At 39.9% G+C, this 18,807-nt stretch overlaps 1 protein-coding gene across 6 annotated transcripts in view; it reads right to left on the bottom strand.

Annotated features, from left to right (window-relative positions):
• The window catches only part of ISPD (isoprenoid synthase domain containing), a 373,438-nt gene that overhangs the window by 261,681 nt on the left and 92,950 nt on the right, over window positions 1-18,807 (bottom strand). For all 6 annotated transcript variants that reach the window (XM_027540014.1, XM_027540018.1, XM_027540013.1 and 3 more), the window contains exon 4: window positions 2,938-3,042. In XM_027540014.1, the coding sequence (XP_027395815.1) occupies window positions 2,938-3,042 (105 nt within the window). The remainder of the gene's footprint in view (window positions 1-2,937; window positions 3,043-18,807) is intronic.

Below are 18,807 nucleotides of genomic sequence, written 5' to 3'. Positions count from 1 at the left end.
GATCTCATTCGCTCATGTAATAAATATATCTCAAATACCGCCACATCATAGGTCCTGTTCTAACGGCTGCAATAGAGCAATGAACACAGTGAGCAAAACTCAACCTGCAGAATCAACGTTTTAGAGATACACTTCTCTTAGAAGAAGTGAATAAAATATATTTGTTTCCATGAAAACCCAAAGTTAACTAGACAGCTGAAATCAGCACTCAATATTTGCAATTAGGATGAGAAAAAGGCTTTTATTCCCTTTAACTGTCTGCTATGTAAGGTAAACTCAAAACAGTAATTAACGGAAAGATGCCTAATTACTATAGCTGATTTTTCATTCCTTCCCGCTTTCTTTGAGGAATATAACTGCATTCCAAATTTACACAGAATAATTGTGAAAGTGCTTTATTCTTTTTTCAAATAAATCTATCTTAACAATGGGGTTTTTTAAATAAAGAAAATTTGGTCTCAAATACTAAAATGACTTTTCTAGCATACTTGCAAAACAACGCTTATGCATTGAAATCAGCCTTAAGAATAAAATCTATGTATTACTACCCAAAGGTCCTTGGGTACTACACTAATATTCAAAAAGAAACTATATAACGAAAGACAGTTAACGTTTTTTTTTGTTGTTGTTTTTTTTTTTTTTTGGCTGCACTGCAAGGCTTGCAGGATCTTAGTTCCTCAATTAGGGATTGAACCTGCACCCTCAGCAGTGAAAGTGGTGTGGAGTCCTAACCACAAGACTGCCAGCAAATTCCCCTAAAATATGAATTTTTTTTTTTTTGGTCTACATTTTCCTATTGGCTATCAGCTCAGTTGCTCAGTCATGTCCAATTCTTTGCAACCCCAGGGACTGCAGCACACCAGGCTTCCCTGTCCATCACCAACTCCCAGAGCTTGCTCAAACTCAGGTCCACTCAATCAGTGATGCCATCCAACCATCTCATGATCTGTCACCCCCTCCTCCTTCGGCCCTCAGTCTTCCCCATCATCAGGGTCATTTCTAATGAGTCACTTCTAGTGGGGAGCGGGACACAATTCAACCCCCAGCACCACATGTGAAATGACTCAGCAAGGGAATGAAGAGAAGCACTTGGGAAGGCCAGCTTCCACTCAGCGCACTGACATTTGTCGCACATACAACGGAAGCAAGCTCCAAGGTGTGAGGACTAAAACCGTGCTCTGTGTTGCTGGTGGAAGCAGTGAAATTTGAGATTTAATGCAAAAGACACTGAAGTATATCTATGGAGTTCAAGTGGAAAATTCAAAGAGCTTTCTTTCTACCTGAAGACCTGAGGGTGCTTCACACATTTAAAGAAGGCTCAGAATACCCATGAGAAACAGATAATAACACAGCCCCCTCAAAAAAAAATAAGCAAAGAGGCCAGAGGGTGTTGACATGTTAGTAGCAATAAATGTCTTGAGGTTTCATTTATTTATTTTTAACATAGCCTGTAAATTAAGTTTAGCAGATCTGTAGTGATGTGAGTCAGAGAAGGCAATGGCACCCCACTCCAGCAGTCTTGCCTGGAAAATCCCATGGATGGAGGAGCCTGGTAGGCTGCAGTCCATGGGGTTGCTAAGAGTCAGACACAACTGAGCGACTTCACTTTCACTTTCATGCACTGGAGAAGGAAATGGCAGCCCACTCCAGTGTTCTTGTCTGGAGAATCCCAGGGACGGGGGAGCCTGGTGGGCTGCCGTCCATGGGGTCGCACAGAGTCGGACACGACTGAAGTGACTTAGCATAGCATAGTGATGTGAGTTAGGATCTTTCACAAAACACCTAATTGGTAATTACCCTAATCCTCCCAATGAATATGTTTATCACCATCTGTCATATATAGATAAAAAATAAACAAAAAGAATAAAATATTGACCTGATGGATTAGTGACATTTGGAAACTCTTAAAAGAGCAATAATACTGCATTAATTTTCTCTACCAGGCAATAAATCAGGCATGTCAATATCCTGTAATCTTGTAACAATTTAAATAGTATGAGACAATCTTAGCACGTAGAAAGGCCCATCATTTGTACATGATTGTACAAAATACCTAACACATAAGGCTTCTTTTTGTTTTTATGTCAATGAAGAAATATGCTTTTGGATTCATATTAGCTCAGAATTAGGATGAATGTTTACTAGCCAGATTTAGATGGATGCTTTATAAAGATTTCATCCAATATTTCCAAAGAAGCAGTACTTATTCAAAATTATGATATGACCCTACAATTCTATTTCAGAATACACTGTTCAGTTTACCCCATTTCTACCCAATGAAACACAGGAGAGTCACACTGTAAAGCACTCCAGCCTCAACAGGAACATGCAGTATGATAATGCTACAACCACTTGATTCCTCCTAAAGAAAGAAGTCTGTCATGAAATCAGTCAAGCCTGACCACGGGAAAGAGCATAATGCCTCTTGGAGGTGGTGAGTTCTTCCAGGCACCAAGCCTACTGGGTCAAAACTACTGCAGGTATGTGTTTCAATAACACATTAAGTTGGAGCTACCATCCGAGGGACTGAGAGGAAATGTTGTTGCTGTGAGAAGCAGAGTGGTGCCCTCAATCCAGCTGAGAGCAAGGCTACACAGAAAAACATTACACACCAAGAACATACACAAAAATTGTGAACAAAACAATCTTACTGGCTAAATGGGACCTGTTTGAGTAAACTATCCCAACATGAATTTTCTTGCAACCGAGCAACAGAAATGATACCATAATTCGATGGATCAGAAAACCCACTGAGACTCTTAACACCTTTAATGTATATGTACACACATACTTTTATTCCTGGAAATACTGTTTCGATATGAAGCCAAATGTTTTTAGACTTCTCTATTTTCTAAAGCATCTGGAAAGTGTCAGTACTTGCAGAGCATATCTTCAGGAATGACACATCAACACAGAGCTAAGCACCAACTTCCTTACCTTCCAGAGGTCAGGGGATCCTTCCACAAGTTTTGCTTTGATATGACTGTATTTTAGAGCCAAATGCAAACACTCAGTTCCAAATTCCAAGTCATAGTCACTACACTGGGTAGGAAGAAAAAAGAATTAAGAAGTTAAAATATAATATTAAATAATCTTTCAATTTCATAATCAACTACATCTAGAAAAGAACCCAGAGAATTCACGAACTCTTTAATTAGCCACTGATTAATCAAGTTAAATTAATCTTCTTCATGCCCTAAAAGCCAACGAAACCAATAGAAAATAGAAATATTGCAATCATGTTTTTAACTTCCTAAAGAGTTTCAATGAAAGTTGCTCAGTCATTTCTGACTCTTTGAGACCTCATAGACTGTAGCACGCCAGGCTCCCCTGTCCTTTGGAAGCTCCAGGTAAGAATACTGGAGTGGGTAGCCATTCCCTTCTCCAAGGGATCTCCCCAACCCAAAGATTGAACCTGGGTCTCCAACTTTGCAGGAAGATTCTTTACCATTTGAGCTCAGGTGTCAGATAAATACAATACTTTATTTCCTTTGCTCAAAAGCTACATTTCCAAACATGTTTGTAAAATGCTTAAAGGTATGACTGAGGATTACCATATCAGAACTTAATTTAACAAATATTCAGTTCAGTCGCTCAGTCGTGTCCAACTCTTTGAGACCCCATGAATCGCAGCACGCCAGGCCTCTCTGTCCATCACCAACTCCCAGAGTTCACTAAAACTCATATCTATCAAGTCAGTGATGCCACCCAGCAATCTAATTCTCTGTTGTCCCCTTGTCCTCCTGCCCCCAAGCCCTCCCAGCACCAGAGTCTTTTCCAATGAGTCAACTCTTCACATGAGGTGGCCAAAGTACTGGAGTTTCAGCTTTTTAGCATCATTCCTTCCAAAGAACAACCAGCACTGATCTCTTTTAGGATGGACTGATTGGATCTCCTTGCAGTTCAAGGGACTCTCAAGAGTCTTCTCCAACACCACAGTTCAAAAGCATCAATTCTTCAGTGCTCAGTTTTCTTCACAGTCCAACTCTCACTTCCATATGTGACTACTGGAAATACCATAGCCTTTACTAGACAGACCTTTGTTGGCAAAGTAATGTCTCTGCTTTTGAATATGCTATCTAGGTTGGTCATAACTTTCCTTCCAAGGAGTAAGCGTCTTTTAATTTCATGGCTGCAGTCACCATCTGCAGTGATTTTGGAGCCCAAAAAAATAGTCTGAAACTGTTTCCACTGTTTCCCCATCTATTTCCCATGAAGTGATGGGACCGGATGCCATGATCTTTGTTTTCTGAATGTTGAGCTTTAAGCCAACTTTTTCACTCTCCTCTTTCACTTTCATCAAGAGGCTTTTTAGGTCCTCTTCACTTTCTGCCATAAGGGTGGTGTCATCTGCATATCTGAGGTTATTAAGATTTCTCCCGGCAATCTTGATTCCAGCTTGTGCTTCTTCCAGTCCAGCGTTTCTCATGATGTACTCTGCATATAAGTTAAATAAGCAGGGTGACAATATACAGCCTTGACATACTCCTTTTCCTATTTGGAACCAGTCTGTTGTTCCATGTCCAGTTCTAACTGTTGCTTCCTGACCTGCATATAGGTTTCTCAAGAGACAGGTCCAGTGGTCTGGTATGCCCATCTCTTTCAGAATTTTCCACAGTTTATTGCGATCCACACAGTCAAAGGCTTTGGCATTGTCAATAAAGCAGAAATAGATGTTTTTCTGGAATTCTCTGGCTTTTTCGACGATCCAGCAGATGTTGGAAATTTGATCTCTGGTTCCTCTGCCTTTTCTAAAACCAGCTTGAACATCAGGAAGTTCACAGTTCACATACTGCTGAAGCATGGCTTGGAGAATTTTGAGCATTACTTTACTAGTGTGTGAGATGAGTGCAATTGTGCGGTAGTTTGAGCATTCTTTGGCATTGCCTTTCTTTGGGATTGGAATGAAAACTGACCTTTTCCAGTCCTGTGGCTACTGCTGAGTATTCCAAATTTGCTGGCATATTGAGTGCAGCACTTTCACAGCATCATCTTTCAGGATTTGAAATACCTCAACTGGAATTCCATCACCTCCACTAGCTTTGTTCGTAGTGATGCTTCCTAAGGCCCACTTGACTTCACATTCCAGGATGTCTGGCTCTAGGTGAGTGATCACACCATCGTGAATATCTGGGTTGTGAAGATCTTTTTTGTACAGTTCTTCTGTGTATTCTTGTCACCTCTTAATATCTTCTGCTTCTGTTAGGTCCATACCATTTCTGTCCTTTATCAAGCCTATCTTTGCATGAAATGTTCCCTTGGTATATCTAATTTTCTTGAAGAGATCTCTAGTCTTTCCCATTCTGTTGTTTTCCTCTATTTCTTTGCACTGGTTGTTGAGGAAGGCTTTCTTATCTCTTCTTGCTATTCTTTGGAACTCTGAATTCAGATGCTCATATCTTTCCTTTTCTTTGCTTTTCGCTTCTTTTCACAGCTATCTGTAAGGCCTCCCCAGACAGCCATTTTGCTTTTTTTGCATTTTTTTCCCATGGGGATGGTCTTGATCCCTGTCTCCTATACAATGTCATGAACCTAACAAATATACCTATCCATAAAACCCCAAATCTCTTATATTTATACCAAAACACTGGCAGGTCACAGCTTTCTTATTGATATTTTAAATAACAACAGATCTTTTTAGACGATATATTTTGATTCTGAACATGGTACTGTATCAGTCTTCCATTATGAGAAAAAAAAAAGTGAATGCCTATCAAATTTAGTAAATACAAATAATACTTTTTAACATTTTAGGCAGAACCATCCAAATGACCAACATAATGCAATTAAATAATGGTCACTGGGTATCTATCATGTCCAAGGTTTCTTTTAAGTACCAGCATATAAAGATAAATGAGACATGTTTTGTGTCCTCAAGGAACTCAGGTTTAAAAGAGGAAGCCGATCTATAACAAATATTTTGTAACAGAATGTGATAGATGGAGCATTAGCATAATATTTACAAGTAGACCAGGAAATACAGTATTTAATTCTACGTAAGGGTACTAGGGAAGCCCCGTTAGAGGAAATGGTCTCTCATGTCTTTCTAAAGACTGAATCGGGACTTCCCTGGTGGTTCACTGGCTAAGACTCCACACTCCCAATGCAGGTGCGCTGAGCGCAATCCCTGGTCAGGGAACTAGATCCCACATACTGCAACTAAGACTTGGCACAGATAAATAAATAAAGATTTTTTAAAAATAAAATAAAGACTGAATAAAACTCAAGGATAGGAATACTTTTCAGGCAAAAACTGCCCAACAAAGATACAGAAATTGTGGACATCTGCTGGATTTGCATTTTACCAACAGCACAACCATGACTTACCTGGTGGTTCAGATAGTAAAGAATCTGCCTGCAATGCAGGAGACCAGGGTTCAATCCCTACTTTGGGAGATCCCCTGGAGAAGGAAAAAGGAACCCACTCTAGTATTCATGCCTGGAGAATCCCACGTTCAGAGGAAATTGGCGGACTACAGTCCATGGGGTCACAAAGAGTCGGACATGACTGAGCAAATAACACACACACACAAGAGCATATCCATTTGAGAGAGACTGCAGGAAGGCAATAAATATGAATATGACATTTAGAACAGTTGCCAATCTTTATTGGAAATTACAAACCCTACATTTTAATGATTTGTGAAGTTAATATGACAAAATATATAACCAGCAAGTATATATCAGTTCAGTTCAGTTGCTCAGTAGTGTCCGACTCTTTGCAACCCCATGAATCGCAGCACGCCAGGCCTCCCTGTCCATCACCAACTCCCAGAGTTTACTCAGACTCACGTCCATTGAGTCAATGATGCCATCCAGCGAGTCAGTGATGCCATCCAGCGAATAGAGTCCCAAATTAACAAGAACTATTTCAGTTTAAACCTCTATTCTTATAAACAACATAACATGACATTTTTAAGAAATGTCATGATATGTCCAATATACTATATAACATGACATTGAAGAAATCTAATTTCATCTTTAATATAGTATTATCAACACTTCAGTTCAGTTCAGTAGCTCAGTCATGTCGAACTCTTTGTGACCCCATGGACTGAAACATGCCAGGCTTCCCCATCCATCACAAACTCCCAGAGCTTACTCAAACTCATGTCCATCTGTCGGTAATGTCATCCAACCATCTCATCCTCTGTCATCCCCTTCTCCTCCCACCTTCAATTTTTCCCAGCATCAGGGTCCTTTCCAATGAGTCAGTTCTCCCCATTAAGTGGCCAAAGTATTGCAGTTTCAGCTTCAGCATCATCCTTCCAAAGAATATTCAGGACTGATTTCCTTTAGGATGGACTGGTTGGATTACCTTGCAGTCCAAAGGACTCTCAAGAGTCTTCTCCAACACCACAGTTCAAAAGCATCAATTCTTCAGCACTCAGCTTTCTTTATAGTCCAACTCTCACATCCTTACATGACTACTGGAAAAACCATAGCTTTGACTAGACAGACCTTTGTTGGCAAAGCAATGTCTCTGCTTTTTAATATGCTGTCTAGGTTGGTCATAACTTTCCTTCCAAAGAGCAAGGGTCTTTTAATTTCATGGCTGCAGTCATCATCTGCAGTGATTTTGGAGCCCCAAAAAATAAAGTCTGTCACTGTTTCCATTGTTTCCCCATCTATTTGCTATGACGTGATGGAACTGGATGCCATGATCTTAGTTTTCTGAATGTTTAGTTTTAAGCCAAGTTTCTCACTCTCCTCTTTCACTTTCATCAAGAGGATTTTTAGTTCTTCTTCACTTTCTGCCATAAGGGTGGTGTCATCTGCATATCTGAGGTTATTTATATTTCTCCCTGCATCTTGATTCCAGTTTGTGCTTCATCCAGCACAGCATTTCTCATGATGTACTCTGCATATAAGTTAAATAAGCAGGGTAACAATATACAGCCTTGACGTACTCCTTTCCCAATTTGGACCCAGTCTGTTGTTCCATAACTGGTTTAGTTGTGTCTTGACCTGCATACAGATTTCTCAGGAGGCAGGTCGGGTGGTCTGGTATTTCTATCTCTTGAAGAATTTTCCACAGTTTGTTGTGATCCACACAGTCAAAGGGTTTCACATAGTCAATAAAGCAGATACAGATGTTTTTCTGGAACTCTCTTGCTTTTTCAATGTTCCAACAGATGTTGGAAATTTGATCTTTGGTTCCTCTGCCTTTTCTAAATCCAGCTTGAACATCTGGAAGTTCACAGTTCGTGTACTGTTGAAGCCTGGTTTGGAGAATTTTGAGCACTACTTTGCTAGTGGGTGAGATGAGTGCAATTGGGCAGTAGTTTAAACATTCTTTAGCATTGCCTTTCTTTGGGACTGGAATGAAAATTGACCTTTTCCAGTCCTGTGGCCACTGCTGAGTATTCCAAATTTGCTGGCATATTGAGTGTAGCACTTTCACAGCATCATCTTTTAGGATCTGAAATAGCTCAACTGTAATTCCATCACCCCCAATAGCTTTGTTCATACCGATGCTTCCTAAGGCCCATTCGACTTTGCATTCCAGGATGTCTGGCTCTACGAGAGTGATCACACCATCATGGTTATCTGGGTCATGAAGTTATTTTTATATAGTTCTTCTGTGTATTTTTGCCACCTCTTCCTCATATCTTGTGCTTCTATTAGGTCCATACCATTTCTGTCCTTTATTGTGCCCATCTTTACTTGAAATGTTCCCTTGATATCTCTAATTTTCTTGAAGAGATCTCTAGTCTTTCGCATTCTATTGTTTCCCTCTATTTCTTTGCACTGGTCACTGAGGAAGGCTTTCTTATCTCTCCTTGCTATTCTTTGGAACTCTGCATTCAAATAGATATGTCTTTCCTTTTCTCCTTTGCCTTTAGCTTCCCTTCTTTTCTCAGCTATTTGTAAGGCCTCGTCAGATAACCATTTTGCCTTTTTGAATTTCTTTTTCTTGGGGATGGTCTTGATCACTGCCTCTTGTACAATGTCCCGAACCTCCATCCATAGTTCTTCAGGCACTTTGTCTATCACATATAATCCACTGAATCTATTTGTCACTTCCACTGTATAATCATAAGATATTTTATTTAGGTCATACCTGTAGCTACATACAAATAAATTATGCTTTAGTAAACTTCACCTGTCTCCTGAGAAACCTATAGGCAGGTCAGGAAGCAACAGTTAGAACTGGACATGGAACAACAGACTGGTTCCAAATAGGAAAAGGAGTACGTCAAGGCTGAATATTGTCACCCTGCTTATTTAACTTATATGCAGAGTCCATCATGGGAAATGCTTGGTTGGATGAAGCACAAGCTGTAATTAAGACTGCAAGGAGAAATATCAACAACCTCAGATATGCAGATAATACCACTCTAATGTCAGAAAGCAAAGAGGAAATGAAGAGCCTCTCGATGAGGCTGAAAGAGGAGAGTGAAAAACCTGGCCTGAAACTCAACATTCAAAAAAAATTAAATCATGGCATCTGGTCCCATCACTTCATGGCAAATAGATGGGGGAAAGGTGGAAGAAGTGACACAAGTTATTTTCTTGGGCTCCAAAATCACTGAAGATGGTGGCCACAGCCATGGACTTAAAAGAAGCTTGCTCCCTGGGAGGAAAGACATGACAAACCTAGAGAGCATGTTAAAAAGCAGAGACATCACTTTGCCAATAAAGGTCCTTATAGTAAACAGCTATTGTTTTTCCAGTACTCATGTACAGATGTGAAAGTTGGACCATAAAGAAGGCTAAGGTAAGTCACTTCAGTCGTGTCTGACTCTGTGCAACCCCATAGACGGCAGCCCACCAGGCTCCTCCGTCCCTGGGATTCTCCAGGCAAGAACACTGGAGTGGGTTGCCATTTCCTTCTCCAAAAGAAGGCTAAGTACTAAAAAATTGATGTTTTTGAATTGTGGTACTGTAGAAGACTCTTGAGAGTCCCTTGGACTGCAAGATCAAACCAGTCAATCCTAAAGGAAATCAACCCTGAATATTCATCAGAAGGGTTGTTGCTGACGCTCCAATACTTTGGCCAACTGATACAAAGGGCTCACACATTGGAAAAGACCCTGATGCTGAAAAAGACTGAAGGCAAAAGAAGAAGGAAGCAGTAGAAGATGGGACGGTTAGATAGCATCACCAACTCAATGCATATGAATCTAAGTAAACTTCAGGAAATTGTGAAGGACAGAGAAGCTTGGCATACTGCAGTCCACGAGGTGGCAAAAAGTTGGACATGACTTAGTGCCTAAACAACAACAAAATCTCCACATTCTATTAATAATTCCAACATCTGCACAATCTCATCTAGTAGTATGCAAGTAAGGCCAATCTACAGTTAAAATAACTATTTTTGGTTAAATCCCAAAGTGAAGTGAAAGTCACTCAGATGGGCTTCCCTGGTGGCTCAGATGGTAAAGAATCTGCCTGCAATGCATGAGACCTGGGTTCAATCCCTGGGTTGGGAAGGTCCCCTGGAGAAGGGAAAGGCTAACCACTCCAGTATTCTGTCCTAAAGAATTTCATGGACTGTACAGTCCACGGGGTTGCAAAGAATTGGACATGACTGAGTGACTTTCACTTCTCTCTCCCTCTCTAAACTCCAAAGAAGACTACCAATAACCCTTTTCCTGCCTCTCTTTCCAGATGCAGAATACTGAACATATTCATGGACAGCCTTAAAAGTGCTCACGAAGTGCATACTGAGAAAAACAGCTTCTTTCTTCCCATCTCAGGAATGAGAAGTACTTGATGCTGTGCTCCTGCCAGTCACGTGATGCACCAACCAAGAATGGCAACAGTTTACCAAGTGCAAGAAGTCTTCAGGACTCCAATCAACAGAGCCAGTAGGAAACAAAGGAAATGACGGATCAGATACTTCCAAAGCATACACCAAAACAGAAACTGAGCGATCTTGGCAGAAATACTCTGAACCTGTCATTCACTGTATAGAATAAGTTTACAACTATTTATGGGGTTTGGGGGCTTTCCTGATAGCTCAGTTGGTAAAGAATCCACCTGCAATGCAGGAAACCCCAATTTGATTCCTGGGCTGGGAAGATCCACTGAAAGGATAGGCTGCCCACTCCAGTATTCTTGGGCTTCCCCAGTGCCTCAGATGGTAAAGAATCTGCCTGCAAAGCAGAAGATCTGGGTTCGATCCCTAGGTTGGGAAGATCCCCTGGAGAAGGGAAAGGCTACCCACTCCAGTATTTTGGCCTAGAGAATTGCATGGACTGTAGTCCATGGGGTCTCAAAGAGCTGGACACGACTCAGCAACTTTCACTTCAATTATGGGGTTTTGGTAATGTTTTTGCATTAAACCTTATTTCTATGGTTACCTCAAAAAAGTGCATACTTTATGACAAATTAAAATCTGAATTTGTTTCTCAAGAACGTGGATGATGATTTCTACTGCCTAGGATATGAAAAGCTAGCAAAAGTGATGCTCATTTCAAGAACAAAAGAAAAAAGCAGATAAACTACAAAAACAGAACTTTTTCTTGAAACCATCAGAGCTGAGGTCACAGGATAACTGAGTAGCACTAAATCTAAGAAAAGGCATCCTCCCCCAAGAAGTAGAAGATGCCATCACCAGCTCACCTACAGCAGAACACAAAAGGAAGAAACATCAGGTCCCATACAGACAATAAGATAAAATCTCCTAAAAATTTCAACAAACTATAAATACTGAATAGAGGCAATTAGGAGAATATAGAACCTCTGGGAAATACAAACACAACATGAGTTAATACCCCATTCAGACTTTTCTTTAGCAACCCAACTGGGAGCTCATCAAATTCTAAACTCAAGGTAATCACTAGACAAATGCTTTATAAGGTAAAAGTAAGAGGTCAATAGGAATAAAAGGGAATCATAAAATGAAAAATACAAAGGCAGACAGGAAAAAGAAAAGGAACAAAAATAAAGCAACCAGCAAGATGTTAGATTTTAATCAAGTAAGTTCAGTTTGTAAATCATCTTCCTGCAATGCAGGAGACCTGGGTTCAATTCCTGGGTTGGGAAGATCCCCTGGAGAAGGCAATGGCAACACACTCCAGTATTCTTGCCTGGAGAATCCCATGGACAGAGGAGCCTGGTGGGCTACAGTCCATGGGGTCTCAAAGAGTCGGACAAGACTGTGTGACTAAACTACCACCAAATTAATTAAGGTGTAGCTGCACAAAATGTGGACATTATCCAGCATGGGGGCCGTAGTGTTATCACTGATCACATGAAAAACACACAAATATGTAGATGCTGAGAATCCTCTGCCTCCCTAAACCAGGAGCTCAAAATAGCATTAATAATATTCTCCTATCAATAACCTCAGATATGCAAATGATACCATCCTTATGGCAGAAAGCAAAGAAGAACTGAAGAGCCTCTTGATGAAAGTGAAAGAGGAGAGTGAAAAAGTTGGCTTAAAGCTCAACATTCAGAAAACTTAGATCACAGCATCTGATCCTATCACTTCATGGCAAATATATGGGGAAACAATGGAAACAGTGACAGACTTTATTTTTGGGGGCTCCAAAATCACTGCAAATGGTGACTACAGCCATGAAATTAAAAGACCCTTGCTCCTTGCAAGAAAAGTTATGACCAACCTGGACAGCATATTAAAAAGCAGAGACATTACTTTGCCAACAAAGGTCTGTCTAGTCAAAGCTATGGTTTTTCCAGTAGTAATATAAGGATGTGAGAGTTGGACTACAAAGAAAGCTGAGCACTGAAGAATTGATGCTTTTGAGCTGTGGTGTTGGAGAAGACTCTTGAGAGTCCCTTGGACTGCAAGGATATCCAACCAGTCCATCCTAAAGGAGATCAGTCAGGGGTGTTCATTGGAAGGTCTGATGCTGAAGCTGAAACTCCAATACTTTGGCCATCTGATGCGAAGAACTGACTCTTTTGAAAAGATCCTGATGCTGGGAAAGACTGAAGGCAAGAGGAGAAGGGGAGGACAGAGGATGAGATGGTTGGATGGCATCACCGACTCAATGGTCATGAGTTTGAGTGGACTCCGAGAGTTGGTGACAGACAGGGAGGCCTGGAGTGCTACAGTCCATGGGGTCGCAAAGAGTTGAACACAACTGAGCAACTGGACTAAGCTGAATATTATCCTCAGGTATAACCCCTTGGCACACTATTTACTGTCCAGCCCAGTCACCTTAGAATGAAATTCACAATCAACAGCCACCCCCCACCATAAAACTCACAAAGTACAACCAATCACCAACATATACACATGAACAGAAAAGCCAGTTATAACTGAAATGCAAGGTAAGACTAACATTAAAGATAAGGTCAAAATGTCAAAAAATGTTTTGGAGAAACTAGAAACTACACAGTCAACAAAGGTTTAACAGTCCCAGAATAATAGTGTTTATACTCGTAAAATAAGGATAATATTCAGAAGGGTAGAAAACAGAAAAACATAATGAGTCAAAGTCCAATATGTTAATAAAAATCAGAAGAACGTAAAAGGTCTGGAGAAGCAAACAACCAAATAATTTTTAATTGCAGTAATAAGGAACGAGTCCCCAAATTTAAACAATCTTACAGAATATAGATGCCAATAGATGAAAACACACCAAATCCAATTAACAAAAACAAAAAGTCTCTTGTAAAGCAGCAAGAATCCAAACTGGACAAGACTACTTAATAGCCAACAATGAAAATCAGATAAATAGTGGAAGGGTTTCTTCATAATTTAGAAGATAGTGATTGTCAATATAAAATCATAAAAGCTATATATCCTGTCTGAAGGCAGAATATGGACTTACAGAAACACTGGAAGTCTCAGTAAAATTTTAGTTCCTATGTACTTTTTCAATCTAGGTTTCTTAACAGGTTACTTTTTTTTAAGAGTTTTAGGTTCAGAGCAAAATTGAGCAGAAAGTACAGCTAGTTCCCATATACTGCCATCCCCACATATATATAGGCTCCCTCGCTAACAAAATCGTACACCAGAGCGGTGCACTGAACCTACATACTACTACTACTAAGTCGCTTCAGTCGTGTCCGACTCTGTGCGACTCCATAGATGGCAGCCCACCAGGCTCCCCGTCCCTGGGATTCTCCAGGCAAGAACACTGGAGTGGGTTGCCATTTCCTTCTCCAATGCATGAAAGTGAAAAGTGAAAGTGAAGTCACTCCTACCTGAAGCCAACAGTTTACATTAGGGTTCACTCTTAGTGTTTCACATTCTACACATTGTAACAAGTGTATAGTGGTATGTATCCACCACAATGGTAACATATAGGATATCTTCACTGCACTAAAAATTCTTTGTTCTCCTATTCATCCTCCTCTGTTCTCCCAATTCCGTGCAACTAATTAACTTTTTCCTGTACCGATAGTTTTGTCTTTTCTAGAAGTCACATATCTGGAATCAAATAGTATGTGGTCTGCTCAGACTGGTCTATTTCACTTGGTAATATATATTAAAAGTGCCTCCATGCCTTTCATGACTTGAATTATTTTTAGCACTAGATAATATTCCATTATCTGGAAGTACCACAGTGTATGTGTGTATAAGGAAATCTCGATTGCTCCCAAGTTTTGGTGACTAGGAATAAAGCAGGTACAAATATTGAAGTGTAGGCTTTTGTATAGATACAAACTTTCCACTTATTTCAGTAAATACAGAGAAGTGCAATTGCTGTATCATATGCTAAGAGTATGTTTAGTTTTGTAAGAAACTGTCAAATTGTCTTCCCAAGTGGATGTGCCATTTTGCATTATCACCAGCAATGAATTCTGTATGAAAATGTGAATTAAAAGAACAATGAGATATCACTATACATCTATTAGAATGGCTGAAATCCAGAACACTGACAATATCCAGAGTTGGTGATGAAGTGGAGTATCAAAATCTCAGGTTCAATGCAATCCCTATCAGAACAAATAATTTAAAAACTCCTATGGGAACACAAAAGACCCTGAACAGCCAAAACAACGTTGAGAAAGAACGGCAACGCTGGAGGTATCATACGCCCTGATTTCAAACTATATTACACAGCTATGGTAAAAAGAAAAAAAGAAGAAAAAAACCAATATGGTACTGGCATGAAAACACCTAGTTTAAAAGAACAGAATAGAGAGCCCAGAAATAATGATAGTGATAGGCTGTCACCATCATTTAATTGACGCCAAAGAAGATAATAATATACAACGGAGGAAACACAGTCGTGCTGGGAAAACTAGTCAGCTACATGCAGATGAATAAAACTAGAACATTTCCTTATACCATATACAAAAATAAACTCAAAATGTATTAAAGTCTTAAATGTAAGACTGGAAACCAAAAAACCTCTAGAAGAAAACATAGGAACACTCTTTCACATAAATTGTGAAAGCTTTGGGTTTTTTGTTTTTTTTTTCCTCTACCTCCTAATGCAAGGAAACAAAAACAAATAAACTGGACCTACTTAAACTTAAAAGCTTTTGCACAGCAAAGGAAACTTTTGACAAAATTAAATGACAACCTCCTGAATGGGAGAAAATACCTGCAAACGATGTGACTGATAAAAGGTTAATATCCAAAATATATAACCAGCTCATATAAACCATCAAAAATTCAAACAACTCAATTTAAAAAAAATAGGCTGAAGACCTGGAGAGCCATTTTTCCAAACAAAACCTATAGGTAATCAACAGGCACAGGAAAGATGCTCAGCATTGCTGATTAGAGAAATGCAAAACAAAACCAGAATGAGATATCACCTCACACTTCTCAGAATGGCTATCATCAAAAAGATCACAAATTACAAACTGCTGGCAAGGATGTAGCAAAAAGAGAACTTTGTGTGTTGTAGACAGGAATGTAAATTGGTATAGCTACTGTAGACAACAATAAGGAGGTTTCTCAGAATGTGAACATAGAACCACCGTGAGTGTGAGTGCTGAGTCACTTCACTCATGTCTCTTTGCAACCCTATGGGCTGTAGCCCGCCTGGTTCCTTTGTCCATGGGATTTTCCAGACAAGAATACTGGAGTGGGTTGCCATTTCCTACTCCACTGTGTCTGCCTGTTTCAGGACACCAATCTGTCCTGTTATCTCACTCCTCTGTTAGATTTAAGACACGTTTTTTATTTTTCAGTTTGTTTAGCTTTGTACTGTTAGGATAGGGTGATCATTTCTAAGTTCCTTACACCCCTGGGAAAGCAGAAGTTCCCCACATACTCTTTCTCAGGAGATGGGGATGTGCTCCACAAACTTGGGGAGCACAGTGAGAAAAGGGAAGACATAGGATGCAGGAAGCAAGATATTCTAATAGGTGAGGAAAAAAGAGAATTGCCAGGAGAGTGGGGAGGAACAGTCTCAAGGCAATTGCTATGCAGGAGGCAGAGTGACAAAACAGGTAACGGGAATTGTAGTTCCGCAGATGGATGCCTGCAGATGGAAAATAAAAGGTTAAGAATGAATTTGCATCCCTTCAGAAGGTCTCAGGAGAACCTGTTTGCCTCTGAGAAGAAAGACTAAGGGACAAGGTTAACATGAAGATTTAATTTTCACCCTTGACATGTGCACATGGTCCTTGCTCTTACTGGAAAAAAAACTTGATACAGTATTTATGTAGTATAATATAATATGCAATATAATTGTTATATTCTCAAGAAATATATGCTTTCAAGAGTTAAGATTTTGTTTCCAAACATACATATTTAATGCTTTCAGCAAATCAATCTGATGTCCTGGTAATAATTAAGTTGCAGAGCATTTAAAGCTCTGAGCATGCAGATCTAAAAACAATATGTCTACTATAAAATATTAAATCTGGTTAGCATCATGATAAACATGGGATAGTTCTCCTCAATTTGTTCCCATTCTTACTTTTTTTCTAGCAGTAATTTAAAGCAATCTGCAAACTGTGCATTAAGATTCATAACAAGTCCATAGATGGGGCTGTGCTTAATTAATGAAAGTATATGTGTACTTGACTGAACTTGATGCATTGTTGCCAAGTAGTTAGGAGCACTGATGTTGAAGTCAAAAAGACTTGGGTTCCAACTCTGTTCTTCTACATAACAAGTTATCTGACTGGAGAGAAAATACTTAAACAAGTCTGTACCTCAAGCTTCTTCCATTTTCAGAAATGGAGAATAAAAACTACTGAAAAGAACTAGCATAATAGCCATGTGAGGTGTCTGGCATAGTGTCTAGTCTATGGTTATTCCTTGATAAAGTCTAGATAGTTAGGGGCTATAAATATAGTTAACCATACAAATTAAGGGCTTCCCTAGTGGCTCAGACAGTAAAGAATCCGCCTACAATGCAGGAGTCCTGGGTTCAATCCCTAGGTTGGGAATATCCCCTGGAGGAGGGCATGGCAACCCACCCAGTAATCTTGCCTGAGAATACCCATGGACAGAGGAGCCTGGTGGGCCACAGTCCACAGGGTCGCAGAGAGTCAGACACGACTGAGTGACTAAGCACAGCACGTACAAATTAAGGTTTGAAAGCGAAACTGAAACTGTTAGTCATTCAGTCATGTCCGACTCTTTGTAAGCCCATGGACTATAACCTGCCAGGCTCCTCTGCCAACAGAATTCTTCAGGCAAGAAAACTGGAGCTGATTGCCATTCCCTTCTCCAGGGGATCTTCATGACCCAGGGATCAAACCCAGGTCTCCCACACTGCAGGCAGATTCTTTACTATCTGAGCCACCAGGGAGCCCCAAATCAAGATTTAAAAAGTAGTTACTCAGTAATAGCTATTCAGTAATATCTAATGGCTATATAGAGTTCTATGTTTTCTGTAGTGATTCTGGGGGTAACTCTGAAATTGTGTACAACCTTTTCCTTCTACTTTCCTCATGCTTAGTTTCCATTAAGAAAAACGGAAGACACACTGGCAGTGAAACTGGAAGAATAAAGATAAAATCGAAAAAAAAAAAAAAAGGTTTAAAGTATAATTTTATTCTCACTTGTGACAATGACAAACATAGCCTCTTCTCATTTTGTTTCATTCTATAAATCACATATAGTTGGTAGCTTTTGTTATGTGTATATTCTTTTTCCATCTTTTCTATGTAGTAGTTAAGTGACTACTGTCAAATAGCTTGCAATATACCTCTTGCGCTGTTCAGTCAGTCTCCATGGACCATCATCCTAGAATTAACTACCTCCTCCGCTGCCCATTCCCCTGTACCATCCTGTTTTGCTGCAAATTCATTACTTATAGAGTCCTCACTTCCTAGATATGAAAGAACACCCATTTCTCACCATCACTCTCAAGTGCTTTCTCCTGATTTTCCCAACCACCACTACTTCAGGCAGGATTAACATTCCAGACCCTTGCACCTCTCTTTCTGTGCAAACCCTCTGTCCCTCCAAAATGCACGCCATCTCAACAAATCTTCCAGTCTTCAAAATACTGTCGTCTGTCACTACTTCATAGGCTCTGCCATTTCAGACATGTGGGATCAGTCTTCCATTTTGCTCAAATTACCAACATTATACCGGCTGAATCCAAGGTCCATGTGCACAAACTTTAAATATTCTAGCCATTTCCTTGCTAGACTTTATTTTCACCTGAACAACTAATTTCTGTTGTGGAGAACTTTATTTTTACCTTCAGCTGAGACTCCTCTGAAACTTTTCATTTCATAATCCAATCTGACTGCAACTTCCAACCATCATTTCTCTTACTCTCCTCTCCCAGTGACCCTGAATGAGGCATCCAATCCTGTAAAACCTCCACTGGTTCTTGATTAGCTCATGCTCATTTTTCTAGACTGTCCTTCATCAACCAGGAGACTATGGTTGAAGGCACAGAAAATTTTATTACTAGCACCCCAACTGCCTTGATCATTTGTCCATCCACTAGATTT

This window comes from Bos indicus x Bos taurus, chromosome 4 (genome assembly GCF_003369695.1).
Source record: "Bos indicus x Bos taurus breed Angus x Brahman F1 hybrid chromosome 4, Bos_hybrid_MaternalHap_v2.0, whole genome shotgun sequence".
Lineage (NCBI taxonomy): Eukaryota > Metazoa > Chordata > Mammalia > Artiodactyla > Bovidae > Bos > Bos indicus x Bos taurus.
Note: the sequence above shows the minus strand (reverse complement) of the source record. Positions and strands in the feature narration are given on the sequence as shown.